Source organism: Clinocottus analis, unplaced genomic scaffold (genome assembly GCF_023055335.1).
Source record: "Clinocottus analis isolate CAN_PGR_092001 unplaced genomic scaffold, fCliAna1.0.p SCAF_14, whole genome shotgun sequence".
Lineage (NCBI taxonomy): Eukaryota > Metazoa > Chordata > Actinopteri > Perciformes > Cottidae > Clinocottus > Clinocottus analis.
Window position 1 is genome coordinate 1672460 of NW_027175865.1, and position 27428 is coordinate 1699887.

Consider the following 27428-nt stretch of genomic DNA (forward strand, 5'->3'; position numbering starts at 1 on the left):
CTATGCTTCATGTGTTAAAGCTGCATTCTCTCTCCTGACCACCAGGGGGCGACTCCTCTGGTTGTATAGAAGTCTATGCTTCATGTGTTAAAGCTGCATTCTCTCTCCTGACCACCAGGGGGGACTCCTCTGGTTGTATAGAAGTCTATGCTTCATGTGTTAAAGCTGCATTCTGTCTCCTGACCACCAGGGGGCGACTCCTCTGGTTGTATAGAAGTCTATATAAATGACTCTACTTCTCTCTTGATGTATTCCCTCGGTAAAACTCGCGCTCCTCGGTTGTAAGAAAACAACATGCTGAAAGCCAGAATCCAAGATGGCGACGGCCACTTCCAGTGTAGAGCCACAACTATAAAACAATAATACTTTCTTTCATTCTACAAAAGCAGGACTCAAAGATCTGAAGGACACTTCCCTCTGGAGTTTGAACACTGCTGGGAAAAGTTATGCAAATACTCTGTTCAGTGGTTCATGATTTAAACGCGGGGAGGGAAGACCCGTCTTACATTTAGAAGGGAAATTGCGTTTGTAGCGTACGGAAGGTGTTGTGTATACGTGTTAAATGTCACGCACATGAATCAGCGCTCCACTCTAAACTAAAAACTACGCGTGTGTTCGCGGGAGTGACACTACGCACATCCGAGTGTCACTTCCTTCTCTGCTGCAGCTCGTCAGTAACACTCCCTCAGTCCCTCTCACTGTTCCTGCAGTGCATCATCGATCGCTGCCTCCTGCTCATCTGGTGTCCAGATGTCACTCCTCTACGCTTTTATCCCTCAAAAACCTCTGAGGAAGAGGCTAAATTATTGCACCTGATTCCAAAAAAACAGCTGTTGGTTTCGTTAAGGTTGTGTCTCGCTCGCTGAGCTGTGATACAGCGAAAACACTCAGAAAATGCAGGCGTCCATGTTGCCACACAGTTTTTGCACAGACTGATTAGAAAGAGAGGCCCAGTTTTTTTCCTGTGTGGAGTTTTATGTTCTGGCAAACGGATGCGTGGGCCGAGCTCCTGCTCGTCTCACATTGGTGCGTTCAATGTCCCGTTAATCTGAGATAGATGTGTGAGTTTAAGAGCCCGACTCGTCCAAATACAGACCCTCGATAGATTTAACAGGTGACTTTAGCTTCTTGCACAGCAGAAATTATGGATTTGAATGCTTATGATTCTCCCTCTGAGCAGAGGAACTTTGATTCCCACGAGCAGCAAACGTAAAACAGTGCACGTGAGAGCGTGCACGTGAGAGCGTGCCTTCGGACGGCGTGTTGGATTACGCAAGAGGAGAGTCGGGCTGCGAGGCATCGTTTGAGAAAAGTGCGCCATCTTAACTGCAGCAACTCCCCCCCCCCCAAAAAAAACATTACACGCCATTTAATCGCTGTGTCCTCCTCCTCTACATCCTCTCACAGCTTCACTGACTTCATTCTGACACACACACACACACACACACTCACTCACACACACACACACACTCACTCACACACTCACTCACACACTCATATTACACCCTCATTCCTTAATGTGATCGCTCTCTCGCCAGTCATTGTCATCATTTGTCTCTCCTCTCCATCCTTCTTTCTCTTCCCATCACACTCTCACAGGAAGGAGGAAAAAACGATGATAGTGATCACCATGGAAACAGCCCAGCAACAGGCTGGGTCCTGGCAACCAATCAGAGGCTGCCGTGGCATTGTGTCTCATCCAATGAGAGAGGCGTATGGAGGAGGAGGGGGGGGGGGTCTTGGGCCCATCAAGGTAAACTTCCTGGTCGGACTGAGACTTTCAGTATTTTAATAAAGAAGAGAGACGTATTTCTTAAAGAAAACTAACTTTTTTCGCTCCAGAGCGTCTTTTCCCTGCGATTGAGTGTTTTCCCCGTGGTAGGAAACCCAAATTGAGTCCAATACTTGTGTTTATTGTATGTATTTGTTCAGCAAAGTCTTGGGAGAAAAAATGTATATCTGCAAATATATCTGTAGCGGCCATCTTGTCTCCGTCCGGTCGTCTTTGTTACCTCTACTGTTCACAGGCTGCGTATGGATACCGAGCTTAACGCGTGATGAGTCTTCAGACGCAGAAACTCCATTTTAAAAGGTTTACTTCACAAAAACAAAGTTACAGGAGTCATTCAGAGCTCAACTTGGCGTAACGGTCAAAAACATTCACGCTCCACCGACGGATGAACCTCAACTGAGCGATGTAAGTCATGACGTCGGCAGCAACGTAACTCAAAGAAGCATTTCAACACATTTTTATAAAGCACTAAACACATCTTATTAGAGTCTATTATGGCTCTTACAGCACTTACTCCAAAACAAACCCTATAAGTTACACATAACTGCTGAACGCATCCTGCAGACCCAGCAGGAGGAAGCTTTCCTTCATCAGTTGTGTTGTTCTGCTGCCGCGTCTCACTGAGTTCAGGGTCATTTATACTCGCACTTTACGCAGAGACGCAGAGACGCAAGACCCTCAAGGACCCCCTTGGGTTGTCCCGTCAGCCATCTTGCCTTCTTGCGTGCGTCACCCAAAATGTCTGACTATCCGTCAAAGCTACTCGAGCCCTCAAGGCTGTGATTGGTCCGCTAACCACGTCCTTTCTGAGTCTCGCATTTCCAGGTTTCATAGCATAATACCTCTGTTTTTAAAAGCCACAGCAGAAATATGAACAATGGATCCCGTTGAGGAACGTTTGGCTGAAGAGGTCCACAAATATGAGCGTTTATAAAACCGGTCTGACGGAGTATCAGGACACGCAGATGGAGGTGAATTCCTGGAGGGAGATATCGGTGAACGTCGACTTTAAAGGGTCGCTGCGCCACCTGCTGTTCTGGCGTGTGGAAAAGGCGGGAACCATAAACCAACACGAGTCCATCGATGCAACTGCGTGGGCGGCCGCAGTTGCAGTTGCAGTTGCAGTTGCAGTTGCAAGAGTGTGTATCGCTCCTTTATGGATGGATTTAAAAATGCGCGGCCGTCGATAACCCTGCGATCATCGCGACATGAGAAAGTGGGGAAGCGTCACCATGCGTGTGCCCGGGCGCCCGGCTATGGCGGTGTTACTACCACATCCTGCCCCCCCCCCCCCCCCCCCGATCACATGGCCTGTCAAGTCAGGATACGGTTGCTAAGCAACACCCTCTCAGCCTCCCTCGCTCCCTCCCCCCTCCTCTTATATAGTCCATCAAGTTTGTGTGAGTGGAGGGAGGGGGGGAGGAAGAGCGAAGTTTATAATTAGAAACGAAAGAGGGGGAATTACCTTGTTGAGTCTAAATTTAAACTCGCCGTCTCTCTCTCTCTCTCTCTCTCTCTCTCTCTCTCTCTCTCTCTCTCTCTCTCTCTCTCTCTCTCTCTCTCTCCGTCTCACATTCTTCCTCTTGCTCACTCGCTTACTCTGGCAGATTCATTCATAGATGCATTGAGGAGAAGAGGTGAGATGCAACGACGAGGATGCACAAGCAATGTGGGAGGAAGACGAGCCGGTTGTGAGATATTATCCATACAGAGAATTCATGCTCTGTCCAAAATGCTGTTCAGATACAGCTCTATTAATGAATTAATGAATTAGAATTTATTAATATGAATGCAGCTGATGGAAATGCATACCGAAAAAAAAGTGATTTTGATTACTTTTAATCATCACTGTGGCGATCCCCATAGTGAATCCCCCAGTTCAAAGAACCGGGGTTACGTTAAGTAACCCAAAGTTTCTATAGCAAACTAAAGCCAGTTTCAGTTGCAGCAGAACTGGAGCGACGTGTTCAGTTCATAGATTCCAAAAACATTCGTTTGGGCCGTTTTCAAAGCAGCGAACAGAAGCGTGACTCGTCCTGTCGAAGGCTCTTTGTTGTGTTCTTCGCGGGTTTGAGGTGAGAAACACTTGTCGTGACTGTTTGTGTTGATTCACCGCTGAGTTCCTTCCGGGCGGATTAGAGAAGCGTTTCAGCCGGTCAGAGCGCTCCTTCTCGTTTTGAAAATGAGTTCCAGCGGCGGCGGCGACACAGTTGACTCTTCCTCTTCCTCTTCCTCTCCCTCTGTTCACCAAAGTGAGGTCCATTTAAAACACACAATGTGCATATAAAGGGTGTTCAGCACAGCCGGCTGTTATCAGGACCGTGTGGTTTTGTTGCGCTGGGTTGCATTTGATTGTGAGGCGCTATCGCGTCCACTCCCTCGTCCCTCGCACAAGATAAATGTGCCGGCATTACAGAGCGTGCTTCCTCTTAATACCCCAGAGGAAAGGTCCAGTAACCTCATCAGTGAGCAGTTTGGGAGTACGACAATGGGGCGACAACAAGACTAAAGGTATTCCCTCTTGTCTGTGTGGTTAGCAGCCTCGCACAGCTGCAAGAAGCACAGCTGCAAGAAGCACAGCTGCAAGAAGCACTGCTGCAAGAAGCACTGCTGCAAGAAGCACAGCTGCAAGAAGCACAGCTGCAAGAAGCACTGCTGCAAGAAGCACTGCTGCAAGAAGCACAGCTGCAAGAAGCACTGCTGCGAAGGTCTCTAACAGGCAGAGCAGGAGGTGTTTGCAGGCGGCAACCTCCAGGGTCTGAAGAGGGAAGCCCAAGCTGAAGGGCCTGAAACGTGCATTCTTCCTAATGGCCACCAGGGGGTGCAAAAAGAAGTCTGGTTGTATAGAAGTCCATGAGAAAATGTCTCTCTTGGTTTATTCCATCAGTAAACATTGTAAACAATCTCTCGTTTCAAGTCTTCTTCTGTACAGCATGATGCTCATTTAGTGAATTATGGTGATTTAGAGTCAAAAGCAGGGGGCGCTTTAGGGGCGGGGCTCCAGGGTGATTGACAGGTCTCTATCACGGCGTTGTCTCGTCTGGGAGCTGATTGGACACGATGTGTTTTCAGTTCATGAACTTTGATTGGAACATTTCCGTTGCCTAAAATGATATTTGTTTCTCGTGTACTGAGCTCCGCCCCCTCGTGTCACTTCTGGTCACAAAAACAAGACATAAAAGCAAAATATTAACGTCCAAAAACCAAGATGGTGACGTCCAAAATGTCTAATTCGAAGCTTCAAAACTGTAGTCCAGAAACAAATGGGTGAAGTTCATTCGCTCATGAATATACAGTTTGTGGGTGTTTTAGAAATATTAGATTATAGTGTAGCTTTAAATCATGCACATAATCCCCTACACAGACGTCATCCATTGACACATTTAGTGTCGATTGTAAAACTCTACTTCATTCAGTGTTTGGTGAAGCAGCTCCTCAAACCTCAATAATACATGTGCGGCCATTTGCTCTGTCAAGTGTGAAGCCGTTACAAAACGCTGATAAATGCACCACTCGGCCAGCAGAGCTGCTGATATGAATCCTTAATGCTCTCACAGAAAACCACCACTTCATACCATTACTGAGTTATCAGCGCTTCCCGTACTAATAGCCGCTACGACCCTCAACACTTTGTCACCATTTTCCATACAAAAGGCGTTCATGTTATTGTGTCCACCCGTGTATTTATTCCAGACGGGCAGCTGGTTGCGATTCGTCTCAATGTCAGACGGCAACGATGAACACCGAAGGGCCACAACCCCGACGTGACATGAATGCACACGGCCCACTAACGTGAGGAATGTGACAGGTCCGGTACTACGACTCCGTCCACGCTGCGCTTCTCTCCGGCTGAGCCGCGGTGGCCTCGCAAGAAAAGCGGGCCGATGGTATCTCAAAGGTCTTATCCAGCCTCCTGTTCCTCCCACGATGAGCGGACAGAGATTTCCTACGACAAGGTCGGCCCGACACCGCCGAACATCCGTGCGTGTGTGTGTGTTTGTGTGTGTGTGTTCCCGGGGGGAAACAGTGATGGCGGATGGTTGTTTGCAGGCCAAATGGAACATCAACGCCCCGGGAGATAAGGAGGAGAGAGAGATGGATGGATGGATGTCCGAGGCGGCTCCATTACTCAGGTGAGCAGCCGGACCGATCTGAAGGTACGCACTCCGCTTACAGCTGTCAGCTTTTTTTAATTGTATTCAGATAACTATGATTGATATTACTTCGGGGAAAGAACACACTTTTCAATACAGTTTTTTATGTAAGAAGCTTCTTTTTTTCTCACCCAAAGAGACAGTTGTTGCATTTCAACTCTCTCATCATTCGCTCTCAGCCGCTCCGTCCTCCAGCTCGTGTGTCTGAAATTGATGTCAGCGCTTCGTCTTGAAGGTCTTTCCCAGAATGCATCCTGTGTTGGCGAGGACACACCGGTATATCCTCTGAGGAAGTCTCCTTCCTCATGTTGCATCTAAAGAATCCCTCACAGTTACTGCTCAATCTGTCCGCTTGGCTGACCGGACGACTGGATGTTGTGACGGAAGCAAGTAAAAAAAAACAATGAAGCACACATCGTATTGTTTCAACGCTTTAAAATGAAGGAACAACCCTCCTTGTGGAGTGTGTGTGTGTGTGTGTAAAGGTATATACATGTGTGAAGGAGTATATGGATGTGGATGGTTGTGTATCAGCATTTGTCGATGTAGATGTTCATGAATTTAGCATTTACTCGCTATTAGCAAAACTATTGAGACTAATACTGTTTTGATTAATAATAATCATGGTTTGATTTTATTGAGGGCTTTTTTGAATACTCAGAGACGCTTTACATAGGAATCATTCACACAGTGATGAGAAGAGCTGCCGCATTTTAAGGGTTAAGTGTCTTGCTCAAGGACACATGGACACTAGCAGACCCCCTGCTCACCACGCACCATATTTACTGTTCATTTGTGTTTATTTAAATGTGAAAGGATTGTTCTTGTTGTGTTGAAAATGCACAAAGAAAAAAGTTCGAAAAAGAAAATGATGAAACACGCCTGTTGTCTCAAAATCCTCGAGGAAAGGAGCGAGGAAAGGAACCGAGGGTGCACAAACTGGAAAACCACCTGTAATCACCTGCATCGCTTTCATTTTGAAATACCAACTCCCTCACCCCCTCACCCTATCATTCACTCACTCACTCCGTCTCCAGTGATGAAGTCACGTTTCACTCCGATAACCCTCTTGCACCTCTTTTTAAAACCTCGGCCCGTCTGCAGAACCCAGAGTTTATTTCCGTTGACTAAAACGATGTGTTTCTGCGTTCATCCCCGAGGGCCTCGATGCAACAACAAAAAGAAAGAATAAGCAATAAAGAACAGAAATGATGTCATGATTCAAAGCCTCCGGGGCCGTTAGTGCAACGTTGCTGGTGATGAAGAGCTTCAGCAGTAGATGACTCCAGCGTGGCGTTGCATCGTGAGTCATTGTTCCCGCCGCCTCACCTCCGTTCCTCCCTCCATCTCCTCACTCCTCCACGCTGGGAATTATGCAACACTCTGCAGGCCTGTCAGGAAGAGGAGGGTGTGTGTGTGTGTGTGTGTGTGTGTGTGTGTGCGTGTGTGTGATGGATTAGAGTATGGGAGCGAAAGAGAGAAAGGCAGGCAGAGTCTTATCCTCCTTTTCAAACTCTCCTTCAGTCATCCCTCCGTCCTCTCTCGCACATCCTCGGCTTTCTCGCTCCTCCTCCGTCAAGGTCGTCGACAAGGACGGTCTCGCCTCACTTTCAGGCCCGTGGTTGGCTGTCGCGGCAAAGTAGGGCCTTAAAGAGACAGCAGGATGGCTTTTTTTACACTTTGGGTTGTTTTTTTGGGTGGAGGACTCAGCTCCTGCTTCACACTGCCCGAAATTTCCCAAATCCCTCCCAAAGTCCTGCAATATTCATCGCGAGCAGCTGAAATGAGCTGGCAGCGGTCGCTGTTGGGAGCTCTAAAGGCCGAGCGGGGTCAGAGTGACGTCCGGCCCTTCACGAGTTATTGATCCCTTGTTTTCATCGGCCGCGTATTTATAGATTCAACAGCTCTGTGGTTCACATCGGAGGATGCAATGGAATCGTGGGCTGGAAGAAGAAGCAGTTTGTTTTTTTATTCGCAGCAGCAGAAAGAGTGAATTTGAGATTACACCAGACAGTCTTTATGGAGATTTGTGTGTGTGTGTGTGTGTGTGTGTGTGTGTGTGTGTGTGTGTGTGTGTGTGTGTGTGTGTGTAAAGAAGGGGCAAGAAGGAGGGGGAAACACGCCACGGTTCAATTATGATGCACACTTTGTTTTGAAAACAGAGAATCTGAAATAGTGACGCAGAAATTAGACCTGACAGCTATCATAGCAACTCATTTTTATTCTGCAGATCAAGCGATGAATGAACTTCACAAAGATAAAGCAGAACAGAGCAGATTTTGACAAATGGATCCACGCAATAGTTTGTGGTAAAGCGCGACTGACTTTCACAAAACAAAACCCCAAAATTCATTTTGTAAACATTAATCTCAGAATGGGCGGGTAGTATTTAAAAATATTTATTATTTTACATTTGAAAATAGTTTTTTTTGTGGAACTAGATGCCTTTAGGAGATTGACTACTAACATATATATATATATATATATATATATATATATATATATATATATATATATATATATATATATGTATATATATATATATATGTATATATATATATATGTATATATATATATATATATCAGCGAAGAGGAAGAGCTTCTTCTGGCTCTGCAGGCAGAAGTTACTCCACCGTCTCTTGTAGAACTTTAAAGAACAAGAACAGAAGATGTTTGATGCTGACGTGTCACCGGCGCTGTCCAGGGTGCTGATCCTGGAGCTGCCGTCATTTATAGAAAGAGTTGAGACCAGAATAGTTTGGTCAGCTACTCGAATATTTTATGTTTTAGATTATTTTTGCTGCTCTGTTTAGCACAAGTTAGCAACTGTTAGCATTAGCATTCAAACGTGCATATTGAGGGTAGAGTGTCCTCTCGTTGGACCTGATTTCACATACTGGGACTTCAAAGTTGTTCACAGATTGAACTGCACAGATCCAGGCGTGTTCTTATTATTTTTGCTTTTTGTTTAATTTAGGCGATGAATGTACCCGACCTCTTTTTATTATGTTAAGCAATTAAATCACTGACTGTACCAGCAGCCTGAGCGCTGACTTGCATGCCAAGCGGTCTCTATTTCTCTTGACTGTGTGTGTGTGTGTGTGTGTGTGCGTGTGTGTGTGTTCCTCAGCGCATGGCATCCTGCACATTTCAAGCTACTTCCTAACACAGCAGTACTTTTGTTATGTGATGTTTGTAAGATTCCCCAAAGCAGGACTCCGACACACCGCTGGCAATTCAAGCAACAGTTTATTTACGGAGGAAGCAGCAGGCGGAGGCCGGATGGAGCCGGCGGTCGGAAGACTGGCTGGGCGGACGCTGACGAGGCAGCAAACCAAAATCCAACAATCGGCTCCTTGGTTTTACCGATGTTGTGCACAAGGTTGTCTGTGAGGTTGTCGACTTCTTCTCGACACGAAGCCTCGGCTGATGACGGTTCGTGTCATCTGCAAAAGCTCTCTGTGTTTGTCGCGGCGGTCGTGGGTGCGGGGCGTTAAACGGCAGGGGGCCGAGCACACAGCCCTGAGGGGCTCCGCTGTTCAACACCATAGTGGAGGAGGGTTGCCTGCCAATCCGAATCGGCCTGGAGTCTATTTCTGGGGAAGTCTAATAACCAGTTGCAGAGAGAGGTACTCAAGCCCAGAGTGCTACGTCTACCAATCAGTTTAATGGGGGATAAATATAGACAGTACAGGCAGTTGGGGGGGGGGGGGGGTAGAGAGCGGGCCCTACAATAATGTGTCGAGTGAACAACAGGCTCTTTTTTAGAGTGATCCAAAATGCCGTTTGAGAAATAGCCCTTTGTTTAAAAGGAGAACTGCTGGTGATAGAAGAGTTCTGCCATACTGTAAACCCTCGAAAAGGGAAAACCCATCTCAGCCGAGGGTTGCATACGTTCCTTCTCTACACCGTAGACACAGCAACGGGGAGCAATTCAGGGTTAAGTGCCTCGCTCAAGGACACGTCGACAGGGACTAGCGGAGCCGGGGCTCAAACCACTGATTGAAAGACGGGCGTGCTAACCGCTAAGCCGCAGTCACCCCTGCATTTGATGATGCGACTAGACAAAGCAATGGCTTGCGCTTCATTACTGACTCTGAAGCCCGTCACAGGGGCCCCTTTGTGACTTAATCCACTGACGGGTGATCCAGCACAAGTGCCACTAGACCTATGAGTCCGACATTCACACTGTGGCATTTACAGAGTCTGTGAATACTGGGAATGTCCCTGAAAGGGGAAATGAGCCAGTAACACCCTCCAGTGCATCAGTAAATGCCACAAAGATCCCCCCCGATGCCAAAGCACTTAGCCCCACAGCTGCTGCAGCGGAGCTGCCCACAGGCCTGTGTTTGCACTGGTGAAGCCTCTGAAAGCAGCGATGCTGAGCGTGAAACATCCGGACCAATAGGGGGACCATGTTGGTTCGGACCTTAACTTAGGTCCAAACTGAAATATTTCAACATCTATTGGATGGTTTTGTCGTAACATTGTTGCACAGATATTTGTTTGGCTTTGAAACGGCATACTGGCATATTTTGTGAAGGTGAGAAATGACCAGATGTATACTACATAAGCAAGAACATTTCTGAGTAAGGGGCTACTGGATGTACTCAGCTGCCCCACAATGCATTGCGTCCTCGAGACAGCGGGTGTAAAGTACATTAAAAGTGTGATTGGTCGTTGTTTTTTTTATATTTTTGTTGCAATTCTCATTATATCCTGAGAGAAATCAGAAAACTGAGAGAAATAGGTTGACGATCCAATGTTTCCCCCACTCATTGTCACTGTTGATAACCCCAAAAAAAGATTAAAGCAGTCCAATAAATGTATTTTCTGTTGCTTATTTCCTGCCAGTGAGGCAATGTTGCGTTGCTTTCGTCGTCGTTAGAAATGCTTGGAAAATCCAGCCACAAGTCGTCTTGTGATTACAAATGAAACGCAGCTCACATGGTCTCTGGTAGGAAGAGTGACGAAGCATTTTATTCCACCGCGACGTCTCTTCACGTCCGTCTGATTCCTTCTGTGGCAGATAATTAAACCTCAACCGGCACGCAGCTTCAGCCTCGTTCTGCATCTTTTTCCTCAGGCTTTCATCTCCCTCCGTCCACTCATTCCCTCTGTTAACAATTTCCCTCCAATTTTTGTTTTGCTCCAGCGAGATGGTTAGCGGGAGCCGAGGCTACCTGACATCCATTGCTATGGTGACCAGGTCCCTGCAATGTTTTTTTTTTTTTTCGCTCTGTACTTTCCACTCTGATTTTCTCCCTTTGCCTTTGAATGCACTCTTTGTTGTTTAATCTTTGATGAAAAAGATGTACTGAGCGTTTTTAGCGGTTCTCTTTTTTATCTCCTAACTCAGCTGCACAGGAGGAAGAGAGAAGAAGACCCTGTGGAAGAACTAGAATGATGTATTGTTTTTAATGAGGAAACAAATACGTAGAGTATTGCAATTACAAGACAGAAGGAACCAACGGTTCCAGAGTTAGAGCGAGCAAAAGTTGCTCTTGCGCGGGCAAAAGTTGCTCTTGCTCAAGCAAAGGTTGCTCTCGCGCGAGTAAAAGTTGCTCTCGCGCAACCAAAAGTTCCTCTCGTGACTTTTCTTTACCTGCTTCCCCGGCTTTCTTGCAAAGCTACAACCTCCGCGCTCGTGTGCAGCTCATTTGCGCTCACACATTTCGACATTCATTTGCTCCCATAGCCGTGAGGTCGAGGCCGCTGACACTTTGCCTTGTGATCTGTCCTGAGTCAGTATCGAGCCGCATACGCACACACAACATGTCCATAACAACGCACGCATGTCGACCAGACATTTACACACTCGCCGTCCCCTCTGCCCGCATGTCTTATTCACGTCGTACGCCTTCCCCTCTTCCTTCATCTGCTCGCTGTTCACGGTTGAACCACCTCAAGCGGGGACGGGGGCATGTGTGTGTGTGTGTGTGTGTGTGTGTGTGTGTGTGTGTGTGTGTGTGTGTGTGCGTGTGCATATGGCAGCTGCACAATATTCATAGCCTCCTGCTCTTTTTGAAGGCTCTAAAAACAGCAGTGTAATTGTCTAATCTCCCACGGCAGGTGGTGCACACAGAAATAAAAGAGCATGCGGAGCTTCGGCTTTGCTCTGACTGACCATAAACACCACATTGCCCATATCAGCGCCGTGTAAGCCATCTTTGTTCCAGTGGGATTCCAGTAGAGGAAGTCCTCACAGCTCCTCTTCTAATTCCCTCGTTTTCTCCGAGATTGTTTTCTCTGTTGTCTCTCCTCCTCAGCGCTGCTCTTCTTCTCTTTTTTCGCTGCCGATCGTCAGCACGGCTTCAAATCAATCCTCGTGTTTTGCTCTGCCGCTCACGTCCGCATCACATCTGTTCGTCACACACCGCCATAGTGGCGCAGGGTGTATGGAGGATAGTTTGGATGCGCCAGTGTTTCCCCCCTGACCTTGACGATGCAGATGTGCACTTTGTTTATGCTTTAGTTTTTGTTCTTCTCTCTTTCTGTGCGGCAGTCGGAGCAGCTGCTGCCAGAGAAACAACACGCTCAATTTCGATTGTTGTTGTCGTTAAATGTTGTGCACCTTCCGCCAGGACATATTCCTTGTTTGTGCAAACTCACTTGGCAATAAAGGATTCTGATTCTGATCTGCATCTTCCTATAAGCATCATCAATGATTGGTAGTGTCAGCTGCAAAAAAAAGCATGATCAGGGAACTTTAAAAGTTATATTTACTCCTTTTTTTCTTCTGTGCTGATCCCATTCGTGATCTGATTCATGACATAGGCCATGAACAATGTTTTGGTTGCCAATTTTAGGTCAGTTTTAACTCTATTCATCTACATATTCACACACAACGTCACAATAGTTTAAGTGGGTACTTAGGCTATTAAAAGTATTTCATTAATAGAAGATGGAGACAGGATTTGTTTCACGTCCCTTCACGCTCCACCAATCAGTTTCTAGCACATCGACCTGAAAACATCTGGACCGATGTTTACTCGCATATCTTTTACTTTCCCCACAGCTTGTTCAGGTCAAGCTGGTCGTTGAATGTCTTTGGCAGTTCTCGAAAGTGTTCTCAAAGATAGTTATCATATAACAATGTACAAATCTCATAAGGTCACAATCTTATCCTTCAACAATAGAACACTGAAATGTCCAAAGTTAAACTGTTCATGTCATGTTTGACAGAATATACTTGTTCAATAGCACATGAGGTTTTCTAAAACACGATTTTAGTGCAGTGCAAATGGTCTAAAGCTATGAATTTATTATAATTTGTCACGTGACTCCTTTTATTGTTCTGTGTCTGGCCCATGCACAATCAAAACATGTTTGCCCCCCGCTGCTATGTGTATTATTAGATTCATATTGCACTGAGAATAGTGGGTGGGAGGTTATTAGCAGCATTTCTTTTAAAAAATCCAGTCACGTTTATTCCTCATTTAAATAGCTTGTGTTTTTTTACTATTCGCCCTTCACATCAGTGATTCAACTTAACAAAGACCTTTCACATGAATCAGTAATTCTCCTCATGCTTTTCTGTCCTGCATTAATATTCCAGGTGAAACCATAAACAAAGTGTTTGGTTCCATTGATTGCAAACCGTGTTTATTGATTAAAAACTGACATACACGTTTATTTGATCGATATATTTGGTCCGTTTATCAAATGAACGCAGCACTAGCTTGATAAGGTTAGAACCGTTAGAACATCGAAATGCCTCAATTGGTTTCATCCGCGGAGTGATAACCAGGGAACCCTGAGTGCTGCGGCAGCCCGAGACACAGCCGCGGAGGGAGACAGCATCCGATGAAGAAGCCTGTTGTGCGGATCTACTTTCCACCGGCATCATTTGCGCCTTTCGGGAGAGAAGGCTGGTGAGGTACCACTAATGGCTGCATATTCATTTTTGTTTTATGGCGGATAAATAAAACCCCCTTTTGGATTTTTAATCCGAACGGGGTGCCGCTTTGCCTACATTTTGCCTTTGTTAAGTTACCATATGTCCATTGCTCTTCAAAAACGTCCATTGTCAGGCTGTTATGTTAGTTAAGTTAATTGATTTGTGACAGGAGAGCAATAGCTGTCAACTGACGGGAGACATTTTTATTTCCTCTCATCACCAGACCACTGTTTCCTGCCCCGTCTATACCCCCAAAGCCAGCTACTCTGGTTGACCCAAGCCGAAAAAGCGACTCTCATCTTCTGAGGAGACCCGACTGACTGCGCCGAAATGGGGGTAAGAGCTAACTCTTGTTATTTTAGCTAATGTGTTTAAAAAATTTTTTTTAAAAGTCTTCAGTTAAAGTTCGAGGTACAGGGTTGAGGAAAGGGTTAAAGTGAGCAGAGGCGCAGGCGTGATGTTAGAAAGACATACAACACGGTGGGCTGTGTATTAAACGTTAAAGCTAGCTCTAACTGTCAGCGTGTGGCTGACAACGATCATTCATATTTTGAGTTAATGGCTCTCGGCTTGTCGTTACATTCACACGGGGTTTCCCGCCGCGGACGTCACTTTACATACACAACGACGGCCGACATTGACGGGTGATAAGCGGGGATGTTTGTTGCCTGAACCTTTTTTTTTCCTTCTTCTTCCTTTTACTTCTGAGGAATGTGCGACACATTTTGAGTCGGTGTGACAGAACCGGCGACGGCAACGGTCCAGTCTCAGTCGTGTCTTTTCAACCGAATAACAAATATGTCTGCTGTGTTATATTTCCGCCGCCCCCCGTGCCGAACAGCACATTAACGGTTATTAGTGAAACAATTCCCCAAATCCCATCGTTTCCCTCGGTGTGAGAGGAGCAGTGGTGTGTAACGTGTCTCCAGGCAGAGGTTGCAGACGCGTATACTGGCGGACCCAGCATGCTAAGCAACATGTCATTTTAACAACACAAAGGGATTATAGTTTTCTAACAAGCAGTGGCTGAATAAAAAAAAATGTGCTGCTTCATTCACTGGTCCCCAAAAAAAAAAAAAGATTACACCGACTGAACATGTGCCCCCTCCAGATGTAGACTGTTGAGGGATTTCACAGCTCCTAAAAAGACGACTTGTCAGACTGCATAATGACACGGGCGTGTCCAACCACAGATATAACCACAAAAAAACGGTGCTATGAATAATATGCATGTAAAAGCGAGCATAGGCGTGTGTGTGTGACCTGCTGGTGGTGAAAACCGCAGCCCCAGACTGCGGAATATCATGCCATTCCTCCCCAGGTCTGACTGCGTGACTCTTCATCATCTCGTGCATGTGCATCATCAGGTCGTCCTATACAGAAGGAAAGTCATGTTTTATTTGGACACCATCAGGTGGAAGTGGGTGGGGTCTGGAAAATGAAAACCCTCTTCTTCTCCAAAAACATTTGGTGCATTTTCAGTCAAACATTACATAATGGGTGTGTGCACCGTGTCGCTGTCACTGATGCTTGGTGAGAATGTGGAGGCAGCCTATGTCTGGGTACCAAATGGGCACAGACAAAATGGTTCCTCGGCATTGGTCGAAACCCTCCCTCCTATAAATGTTGGGCAGATGGGTCCCAAAAGAAGGTTTTCTCCACAAGGTTTAGACACAACCTTCACCTCCACCATCCCGTTTTTTCAACCCCAGCAGCCATCACACAAGCGCTGATCTGTCAGGTCGGAAAGGGCATCCTGTTTCTGCCATTACATTCAGCCTGCAGCAGAAAAATATCATTGTTGCATTCCTGCAGTTTTATTTTTGAGCCATTATCCAGTGTTTATAGTTACCAGTGGCGTATTACAAGCTGTTATTGCTCTATGACAGTTCATAATCTCTTGCAACATGCTGTATCATGACTTAAATAATTTTCTATTATAGTGTCAAGTTGTGTTGTAGTACCCGGGACCTGTAAAATGGTGAGAAGATGCACTGTAGCACTGTTTCTTCTGTGTTCGTGGTGTCATGTTTCGTCCCCGCTAATGAAGTGTGATGAGCGGTGGTTTCTACTCTACTCCACAACCATGTTTGACAGAAAGGGACGAGGGCGCATTCGGGCCGAGGGTTGGAAATGGTGCCGCGTTCTGACGCTGTCCACTAGATCGCCAGAGGGGGAAAACCACGCACGACTCTGACCACTGTATCAGCGACAAGATGAGGACAGTTTGTGTTTCTTGGAAACTCCCATGTTCAGGCTGGAGATTTCTGTCTATCTCCGATTGGCGTGAGAGAGGAGATTGAGATGAAATGGGCGGTTGGTGGGAACCAGAGGGAGTTTCATGTGACACGGCAACTGGTGCCATTTGATCTGTGCCAATTAATTGACAGGAGCTGTCGGTACAGGAGGCACATGATCGATTTGGGTGGGTGAGAGAACAGCTGGAAGACAAATAGCAAAGGTCAGCCCCTGGAGACCTCTCTGGGAGGCGCTGTTGGGAGGAAAACTATCCAAGATCCAGTAATTCAGCACAAAAAGTGATGCCTTTTGTGGTGAGTCACCTTGAGATGGGTGTATTTTGGGAAACATGATGGAGTGGAGGAATGCCACAAAGAGATGCTGGGTTGTTGCTCACGCACTGAGGAGATTAATGGAGAGATATAGAAGAAGAACAAGAGATGCGCAGGGATTCATGCAACTGCTAATATCCCATGATGCAGTTGATGCCAGTCACTGTGGACGATGGATGTTCTGCATGTGTGTGTGAGGCAGGCTCTAAAGGCTAAACCCGCTCTTGTTTATGGTGTCTAATCCATGTTGAATAAGTTTTCTTTAAATGTATTATTAAACAATATTAAATCTCGTTAAGTGACTTATTGTGCGGATTATAATAGCCAGAACGGTTGAGATTTCCAGACCTCTGCATTCTTCTACTGCCCACTGACTTTACAAAGCCTAAAACAGCTTGCGGCTCTAGTCTCTGTGCACAACATTTTAGTTAAAGATAAAAAATTAAAAAAAACAGAATCACTTTGACTTTATGTAACTGCTGCCGTGGGTGCTCCTGTGCCGCTTTGGTACAAAGGCAATTCAAAGTGCATTACATGAGGATGCAATACAGTAACACCTACATTCTGCATGAAGGCACAAGGCATTGTAATCTAATTGCATAGTTTGTTATTCCGTATGTTTGTAGTTACTCCACATGTATGTTCTGCTGGTCATGGACTCTGTTACATAAATGTGTCAGTCTGTCAATATTTCATCAATGCTGACTCTCAACCACAACGTCCTTTTACTAGTTTCCATCTGTGTGTGTAAAATAGCGTGGATCCATACTACTGCAAACCACCGATCAGGGTTTTTCCAATGCCACTGATTCTGTTCCATGAGCATCGTGCGTTTCCTGGAATGACCTGTGATGTCATTTTAACATCACTCGCTGTTTCCAGGGGTGACATAGGTGTCAAGGGTAATGCGTTAATGACTGGGAGGATGAGAGAGTGACAGTACACTCTCACTGCACTCTGAACAGTGGCACTGGGAGAACATTGCATAACACATTTTCACATCAAAGAGTGATGCGTCGGCCCTGGAAATTCAAAAGAGAGCCTCAAGATCAACATGGGCAGAGCTGATAGTGGTTAGCGTTAGTGATTCGCATTAGCGATTCAAAGGCTAGTTGAAATAGTAACGGCTACTCTTCGCTGCTACTTCTTTATCCACAGTCTGCTTGTGGTTTGGGGTTTTGTTACTCTAAGTACATCAATAACAAGTTACAATACACCCCCTCCCCTTCTGGACAGGATGTTATAAGAAACCTCACATCCCTCATTTATCAACCCACTGGAAGTAGATGCTGTCAATCTGATTCCATCAACCAGTGACATTTTCTGTCGCCCTCTCAGACGTGCCTCACTGCTGGAGGCGACACCCAGATAAACGCTGGGAACTGAAAGCCCAAGCTCCCACTGATCTAACATTTTTACAGATACAAAAACAAATCAACCTGATGGCTTATCCCACTGAGGATTTTCATATTAGGAAAAACACGTGCACTGAGTTTAAACAGTGTCATCTTCCCGGATGTGGCTCCTCTTGATTAAACCTGAAGTAGATCTGAGCAGAAGTGAGCAAAGAAACAGATGGGCAGTCTGGAGGGAGGAGAATGTAAACAAAGTGGGACAGTGAGGGGAGGGATAGACGATGATGGTAGCCCCCTTAAACTGTGTGTGTGCCTGTGCGTCTGTATGCGTGCGCCTACGCGCTCGCCAGGCCATCAGTATTTTCTAGGTCGGTCAGTCTACTGATCTGTGTGATAATCCATTTCTTTGTGTGTGTGTGTGTGTGTGTGTGTGTGTTTGTCTGGTTACGATGATCCACTGTGGCAAGAGCGAGTAAACTCCCCTGGAGGCCACATACACTTACAAGATCTTCCATTAAAAAAAATCTGAGCTAAAATTGTGACACTTTAGTCACAGGGACATTATTAAACGTATAAATACTACATGCTAAACATGACTATTAATAAATACCAGACGATTGAGTGCCAGCGAGTGGATATTTCCCCAAAGTCTTATTGTGTGAAGCTGCTGTTGGGGTTTATGTTTGCTTTGTCGGTGAATAATCATTTGAACAGACACCAGCAATCTACTGCTGTTCTGTAAAATAGTCGTTAAAATAAGCAACTAAATCCAAATTATGGAAAAGAATCTGTAACTTAGCAATATTTATCTTGTTAATTAATGCTCCTTTTCTTCATCGGGCCTATATATAGGTGCTTTACCACAGCAGCTGGTATAATAACCATAACGCTTACCTTTTAAATGTTGTGTTGAGGATTTATTGTGATTAATTTTGAAACCTTTTGCTTATTTCATATTGAATCTGGGATGCACAGATCAAAATGTCCCTGTTTGATGTCTGAGATTCGACCAGTGATTTCAGCAGATTAAAAAATGGCTTATCCAGCCTCCCTCAGACCTGTGGTGCTCTGCGCCGCGGGCCAAGCTGGAGACAGGCTAGCAGCAGATGGAGAGGGCGACAAATGTTCGGCGTGCGCAGTCTGTTCTGTTGCTCATGCTGAACATCTGGATGGGGCAACAATTGCCCTTGCTAACATAGTTAGGAGTTCATTTCACTCCACTCTTCTTTTTTTTTCATGAAGTGGTCAAATATTTATGTGTGAGGTTGACAGGCGTCCCTGTGGTGCGATAAGGAAGAGGTTGAAAGCTGAGTTTGCGGCTTCAAGCAGCAGTAGAAGATATTGGCTCAAGCGCAAAAGACAAGTTCCAACACAACCAGAGATTTCATTCACAATAAACAACTACTTCTGTCATGCTTGCTGCTAGTTCTCACCAGTATGAAGAAGATCCGTCCATTATGTCCTCTCGGCACTGCACATTTGCAAACTAGGACCACACACCTGTGGTCACACCCTGTTTTTAACCCTGGTAATGCTACAACGTGAACAACAAATGCATATTGAAACCGGCAGGAGGAGAGCTAGTTAACGTCATCTGTTAGCAGCCGGTGGGCAGCACATTGTGCACCAAAGAGTCTGTTAACCAGGCCAAGCCGACACCACCCTGAAAGCATGTGTTATCACATGAGCACGGGGGCAGAGGAGAACAAAAGACGCTTATGTTAGGGGGGAGATATAGGACTGCAATTTTCTTTCGCCATGTGCGAAATGTTATATCAGAACGGTATTCATCACAATGCAGGAATTGTTCCGTAAAACATAACATACTTCATCACATTTAGTTATTTTCCTCTTCTCTTTGGTTCTTCTCAACAAACACAAACAACGGCTCCATGTGAAGGCAATTAAAAACAAAACTCCTAAAACTAAAGCTATTCAGGTTCCTGAGAACTATAAATTCAAGTGTTGGTTAACAAGTGCGAATAAATACCAGTGCAACATAACAGTCACACCAAAGAAGGAGAAACATTTACTGCAGGATTAACTCATCTTATATAAAATATAGAGTGTTTTATTTTCTTGTAACCATGCGTTCCTCATCGGGATGCCTCCTCCTGCTCTGAATTTACAACTCAGCTCGTCCCAAATCACTTGACCCTGCAAGGCCACTGGATTCTAGAGATCATGTGAGAACAGCTATATTTTTTAGTCAAATTATGCTTTTCGGTGTTTTATTACACCTCATGTGTTAGTTAACAGTGTGACGGTGATCGCTGTGAGGCGTTTATTCCTTTGATCGTTCAAAGGGAAATTCTTGGTACTCATGAAAGCTTTTTTTTTTACCTGCTTTTCATCACAGAGTTATTGGAATACCAATCAGCAGTTTATACAGTAGCAGCAGATGACCCTGAGTCGTCTAGTTACATTTCAACACTGAATGAGCTAAATTTGATAGCGGCAAGAAACACAAAATCTAAATATTCATCTGTTTTTTTCTTTGAAGATTGGACTGCTCAAACTAATGAATCTTCCATTCACTGTCTCATTGCTCTTGTGTTCATTTAAACGCAGTCAAATATATTCAGCGCAATGTACGCCAAAGAAATGCACAAGAGGTTTCACCGTAGTAGTTGAAGTGAACACGACAGGAGGAATGAGAGACCGGGATGAAAAGATGGGGGAGAGAGAAAGGGAGAGGGAGAGAGGGATTATCATTGTTCACTGGGTTAATCTGTCAGTGTAGTAAACAGCTGTAATCTGATGACCTGCTGGATATGTCCGCTCGGGAAACCTCCTGCACCTCGCAACAGATGGCCAAACACGTCACACACACACAGACACACACTGTGACAAACCTAAATATACAGTCCACCTAAATGCTTGCAGTCAAAGCGGAAAATCAACATGTGAAAAACTGCACAGATGGAACTAAAGTTTTGCTCACTGAAAAGCCCTAAAAAGCGAGCATACACAGAGGAAAAGTGGTGTACACATACTGTACACTGTATAGAGTACAGCACTGATTTCACACACAAAAACACTGCAACAAAAACACCAATATGGATTCAGCGGTGGCATATGGTGGGGACAAGTAAACACTGCTGCTTCAACTCTGTTGCTTAGCAGTGGGAGGGGGAAGACATGGACTCACACACAGCCAACAAACTGTACGGCAGTGTTTCCCATTAATTACCTAGACTCTGGCGGCCCGCCATATTCTATTTTGCCCCGCCATACTTTCGTTAATGAGCCGAAAATATTTTTCGGGGTGGGCCGGCTGGCTCTCGCCGCTCAAGTTGGGCTCGGAGAGGGGAAGTGACCCGCGGCGCCGTCCGTGCGAGCTTCACAGCCACCGCTCGCCCAGACCCAGCCGCTTCCCCCCGGGGCCATGAAACAGTGAACTAATCAGACACCAGAGTACAGCGTAAACATATTGTATTGTAATTATTGATGCATTAATGTGTGCATCACTTTTCTATTACAGCTGTTAAAGGACTAACTTTAATGCTCTCCTGTTCTAAATCTACTTCTTTTATTGAATCATAGTTGCTTTATATTTTGTATTAAGAATCTGAATCTGCCGAATAGCCCGAGTAACTAATATAGTCAAATATAGGTAGTTAAGTTAAAAGTGCAATATCTTTCTCTGAGATGTAGTGGACTTGAAGTATACACATTAATAACATCTATAACATAAAATAGAAATATTTAAAGACAAAATTGTCCTTTATTGCAGTGCTTGCGTAAATGTACTTAGTTACATTCCACCACTGCTAAAACAGCCTCTTCATTTCACTCTCAAAGGGCACAGAATTGATGCTTTTAACTTTGAATGTCCAACATTTTCTTCAAGAGGGAACCTTGTCCCCAGACAGCCCTAAAAGGTCAAAGGTCCACCCGTTCTTTTCTCCTGGTACTGAAGCGTAGCATTCATTTTCTAATTCTCATTAATCACACCGCTGAAAATCAATCATCACGAATAATAAGTGACAGTCTACATGCACAATGCATTCATAAGAAAAATGACATCACATGTACAATTGCTTACACTTAAATAATTGAAAATCTGATCTGTGAACACGCTTAAAGCACAACAATAGTGGCTATACAGAGCTGCATGGAGGTAAGAGGATGTAAAAGAGGTGTGAAAATCCAGTTGGTTGGCTGTCAACAGGTCAGCACTCTGCTCGCTTCTCCTCCAGGAAAAAAAGAAGCAGATGTCAAACAGCATAGAAGAGCCATCAAATCAGAGCCAAAGCTCTCAGCCAGACTAATCCACATAAGAGCTTTCCCAAAATAATTCTGCCCTCCCCGCTCATCACGCGGGGTTACAGGACATCACACATTTGTTGTTGGGAACGGTGATAGAGAACATCTGCCCGACGCACACATGCCAAGTCAAAGAGCATCAGTACACCTGCACACCATGAAAATACTTTGGGAAATGTCCGCTGAGCGTCGGCTCAAAGTCCAACTGAATGGAAGTTCAGGAGGTTAAGCAGGCTAGTTTTATCCTCAAAATGCATAACTAGTTTTTTATGCTCGGCTCATTGATGCTTTTACTGCTATAAGAGACCTTTAAGTAAGCTCTACAGTACTGTAACTTCCTCAACACAGCATGAAACCATTTTGAGATTTATAGTACAGAATTGTATGTCTTTGGAGTTTGAAGAGTTCCATTTGTGAGGTTAAATAATATAAATGGATGATATCATAGTAATAAAGTGTAATTTTGACATCGGTCCTATTTTCCAAATCGTGAACATTTATGGATTAATGTCAAATCTCGACATATAAATGTTCACATCCTGCCTTCCATTCTCCCATTTTCCCATCGCGAAGGGAGATGCAACGGTGAGCCGAGTAGATGGCTGATATTTTAATTGTTTACTAGAATCCCTGAGGATGTTCATCCTGGATGGTGCATGCTGGGTAAAAGGGTGATTTGAGGAGAGAGAGAAAAGGGACTAATAACCTCAGGAGCATATGAGCATGCAGGGACGACACACACAATGTGAGCGTTTGAAGACCTATTTAGACAAATGGATCTGTGTGAGCGAAGAAGCTTCACCTTCCTCACGCTGAAGACTTTCACAATATAAGTCAAGTCTCGAAAAATGCATTTCATCTAATATTTACAGACTGGAAATATGCACAGTTTCCTGCCAATTCGGACTGAAGTTCCTAAAAGTCTGCCTTCATAATATTTTTTATTTATTAAAAACAATTACAAGTGTTTAGTGTTTTCTCCAGAATACTCTCTCAGGTTGAATCACCCTTACCAGCTATTCTTAACCAATGGGCCAGTTGCGGGCCTCAGAGTGCCATCTAATGGGCAGAGGACGGACTGACACATGATTCAATTAAATTAAAAAAAGGTGATTTACAAAAGGGATTCATTTTTTAAATATGCTCACAATTTTTTGTTTTGCGGCTGTTAGCTAGCTAAAGTTCCTTCAGATGCAGTGATGCGGGACAAATTGTGTGGCAACGGTGACATAATTTTCTCCTATTTGGGCATGTTTCTTTCTCTTATTTATTTGGGAAGCTGGTCGTCAGCGATCAGCTTGGTCCTTGTTACAGAAGGTTGAGAACCTTCGACTCAGACGACCTCCGATCACTGAAACTCAAAATGATGGAATTGTATTTCACGAAAACGAAGCCGCAGACTTCCATTAATCAGCCAGCAGAGGTTCACAACCAAGTACTATTAGCACGGACATAAACACACTTTCAAGCATGAAATGTGCTCAAATAGACACACACACCTCCACACACAGTAATGTAGGTCACCACCGATTTTGAAAATCCCATGATGCACGTTACTGACAGATTTTTGTCTGCGTTCTTTTTCTTTCTGCCTTCAGGCCCTTCGTTTCCCCTCATCTCACTTATTTTTTATTTTTATTTTTTCTCCTCTTCTCAAACACGCAGCTATAGTCTCAACGGCGGTAGCCTAGATAGCGGCGTTGTCAATTAGGATTGGGCTGAAGGACAATACCTCTGAGCCCAACCTCATGATTTACATGAGAGAGAGAGAGCTGAAAGTGTTGGTGTTGGTCTTGTGCAGAGCTCCAGTTTGCACTGATGGATGCACTACTGGAATCCACCGCATGCTTTAAAATAACAATTTAGATTCACCAACTGATTCATTTTGCAAGTTAAACTAAAGGTGGACACATTTTCCCCAAAACAATCCAAAAATTTGGTCGACATAGCCCCAACCCGTGTGTACGTTGCAGTTGAAGTGGAGCTCTTAAGACATGCCTCTGCTCTGATGATGCAGGATCTAATCAGGAAGTGATTGTATTTCTTACACCAGGGGATTTCATCTAAATTTGGGTTTCAATCTAGTTTTTTTGACTCCTAATGTGGAAGAAGAAGAGCGTCGGTCAGTGTTTTAGCTGTGTATGATACATTCACGGGTTACAAAGGCAAGTAGGACCATCACAGTTTCCTTTGGCTGTTTTTAATGCTCTGGCTATTTTAAAAAAAAGTTGAAAACGGGAGCAAAACTCACTGACGCTGTCTTTGTGTGTTCCAGTATGGACGGTCGGACAGCTACCGCGTGGCCACCACGACGGACAAGGATGAGAAGGAGTCGCCCAAGAAGAAGGGGGGCAAGGATCTGGATGACCTCAAGAAGGAAGTTCCCATCGTGAGTGAACCACTTCATGCTTCCTGCCACCTCCTCGCTCCTTGTCACCTGCTTTGAATACCAGATTTGGTGGCACACCGCAAACCTGGAAGTCTCATTTCAAATCAATCGCAGGAAGACAGAACAAACATAAGATCTGAACTCCAAGCCCTTCAGGGAGTAGTTCATAGATAGTGCATCCTGGCCTCAGTCCAGCATTCAAAGCGCTGCAATTCCAACTCTAATCTAGTTTGACAAGGAGATAGCAGAGATGTGGGATTCTGTACCAGCTGCTGCAGTGAGATATAACATTTAAGAGCAATTTATTCATATTGTGGAAGAATATCCCTTGTTAAAGAACTGAATGAGCTGGGATTTTTTCTAAAACACAAAGAAATGATTGTATAAAATCTCAAGAGGACACTAAGGAGAGAATTCATTTGAATTCATTTCTTGCTTTGCGGTTAAGAAAAATCATATTATATTTCTCACACAGTGCTTCATTTATCTTTAGTACAATTTTAAACTGATGACAGCGTGTTTAAGTTTGCTTTGTTTCTTCATTTCTTTGTAGACGGAACACAAAATGTCTGTTGAGGAGGTTTGCAGGAAGTACAGCACTGATATCGTCCAGGTAGGTCCTTCACTTCAGATCACAACGTGACACTTTAAGACCGTCCGTTCCGCTTCACATGGCTGTTTCTGTCCTGATTCAGTGCAGTATCTCCCGTTCTCAACACTTTCCTCTGTCCACCCTCTCTGTTCCTTTCCTGCGTCCTCTCTTTAACTCCTCTGCCGTCTTGCGTCTCCGCTCATCCATCCATCCATCCATCCATCCATCCATTTTTCCTTGAATCCACCTTCCATCGTTCCCTCTCCACGTTCCTCGGCCCCTCTCAGGGTTTGACCAATGCCAAGGCTGCAGAGTACTTGGCCAAGGATGGCCTCAACGCCCTGACTCCGCCCCCCACCACCCCCGAGTGGGTCAAGTTCTGTCGCCAGCTGTTCGGTGGCTTCTCCATCCTGCTGTGGATCGGCGCCATCCTCTGCTTCCTGGCCTACGCCATCCAGGCTGCCACGGAGGACGAGCCCGCCGGGGATAACGTAAGCGGAGAGTTTTGAGGGCCGGATGGCTGATTGGTCATGGGCCCCGGGGCGATATGATGACATCACCGCTCAACGCGATATAGGTCGGCCTCGATAGTGGTCCTCACGTGTCCACAATAATCAATCATGCTGCTCTTCCACTTCCTTTAGTTTCTCTTTCTCGAGTTCTTTTGCATTCTCCGTGCTTCACCACATTACAGCTTATCAAAAGTAACAACACGCGAGAATCTATACAATCTACACACATAACATCTGTCCTGGGAACTCATATCGGATCAGGAAAAACTCCCCCAAATAAAGACAGTAAAAACCCTTTCACAGGGAAAAAAGAGAAGAAACCTGAGGGAGAGCAACAGAGGAGGATCCAACTCCCCGGATCAAAGCACAACCAACGCTCAATCACAGGGGATCTGCAAAAGCAACAAAACGCATACGGCAATTTATCCGACAACATCAACCGTGCCAAGACCGTAGGAGGACAGTTACTTCCAGTGGAGCGGTCTGATTGATATTGATCTCAGCCTTTCTGAGGCATATTACAACAAATGTGCCTCCGTCTATAGATATCTATACATCTATGTGCGTCTTTCTCTTCAGCTTTTTTTGGACGATAAGAGTGTATATCGTTATTGTCAGCAGGCCAACACTGACCACCCCTAGACAGTAAGAGGAGTGCTCCCCCCCAATCCTCCAGCACATCACTCAAAAAGTGTTTTGCTGAGTCACCACTCCTCCTCGGGGACGTGGCTTTGTCAGTGACAAAGGTTGCGTCAGCCGTCTTGTCTAAATCGTGCCAGCCGAAAAACCCGTCGTCTGTGTGACAGATGCCGACCTGTTAGCATCTGCGCTTGAGCCTCCCGGCGATCGTAATGGCGGGCTAAAGGAGGGCGCTCACGGGTCAGCACAGTTCCATGTCGGAGTCACTACGCAGAGTAGAGCCGGGGGACTGAGGCTAAGCGGCGCTGACACACACACAGCATGACAGGACAAAATACTTGGTTCAGACTACAGGGGAGGACTCGGGGCGGAGAAACAACAACTGTGACGAGTCAGCATGAGTTACTCACCAGGAAAATATACTCACACCGATTACTAGTTAACAGTTATGGCATATGGTACAGCACACAGACGAGGACATGAATAAAAGGCTCATTTTGTTATAGTCAGAAGCCTGAAATTCCTAAAATAGAACGACAAAATGTGTCCCTGATGGCTTTTTCCAACTCGGCCTCTCTGTCTGTATCTCTCCACTCGTCTGTTCCCTCTCATGTGGTACATTTTTAGATTAAAGGTGAAGTTAAACACAAGGTCTCACGCCTGTTCCTCTGCCTCTCTTTGCAGCTGTATCTGGGTATCGTGCTGTCGGCCGTCGTCATCATCACCGGCTGCTTCTCCTACTTCCAGGAGGCGAAGAGCTCCAAGATCATGGAGTCCTTTAAGAACATGGTCCCTCAGGTACTGGACACTCAATAGTTCAGCCAGGACACGGTGACCAAAAGGGTTTTAACTAAAGAAATGCAAATTTGAAAATGTGAACGCTCAGTAACTCTGTAAATTAGGAGACTATCGGTAGGTCCTGAATGTATTAGCTACAATAGAAGAAACACAGATTACGACCGATTCTTTTGCTCCATCGTAGAAAAATTGCACCCAGTTTTCACAAATCACACATCTTCGGAAAATTTAGACACTGAAATGGCAATTTTCAGACAAACAAATCCAGAGAAAAACACTTTTTCCCAGACCTTTCTCTGTCTCAGTAACACACTTTTGCAACATCTGGCGTTGCCACCGCCCGGAGCTCATTTTCATAACGCTATGTCAGCAAAATAACATACAAACACATCATGCAAATATAACTTAATCTGCTTTCATCCATCCTCGCGGCATTCGTAAAACAAACAATCTGGGGG

General features: G+C 45.1%; 1 protein-coding gene across 5 annotated transcripts in view; it reads left to right on the top strand.

The window, feature by feature from the left end:
* Positions 1–13743: 13743 nt before the first annotated feature.
* Positions 13744–27428, top strand: part of atp1a3a (ATPase Na+/K+ transporting subunit alpha 3a) — a 32363-nt gene continuing 18678 nt past the window's right edge. For 2 of the 5 annotated variants that reach the window (XM_068575207.1, XM_068575211.1), the window contains exons 1-6: positions 13744–13820; positions 14070–14182; positions 24316–24429; positions 24983–25042; positions 25309–25512; positions 26857–26970. In XM_068575207.1, coding sequence (XP_068431308.1) covers positions 14177–14182; positions 24316–24429; positions 24983–25042; positions 25309–25512; positions 26857–26970 — 498 coding nt within the window. In that variant the 5' untranslated portion in view covers positions 13744–13820; positions 14070–14176. The other 3 variants (XM_068575208.1, XM_068575210.1, XM_068575209.1) reach the window with 3 other exon arrangements.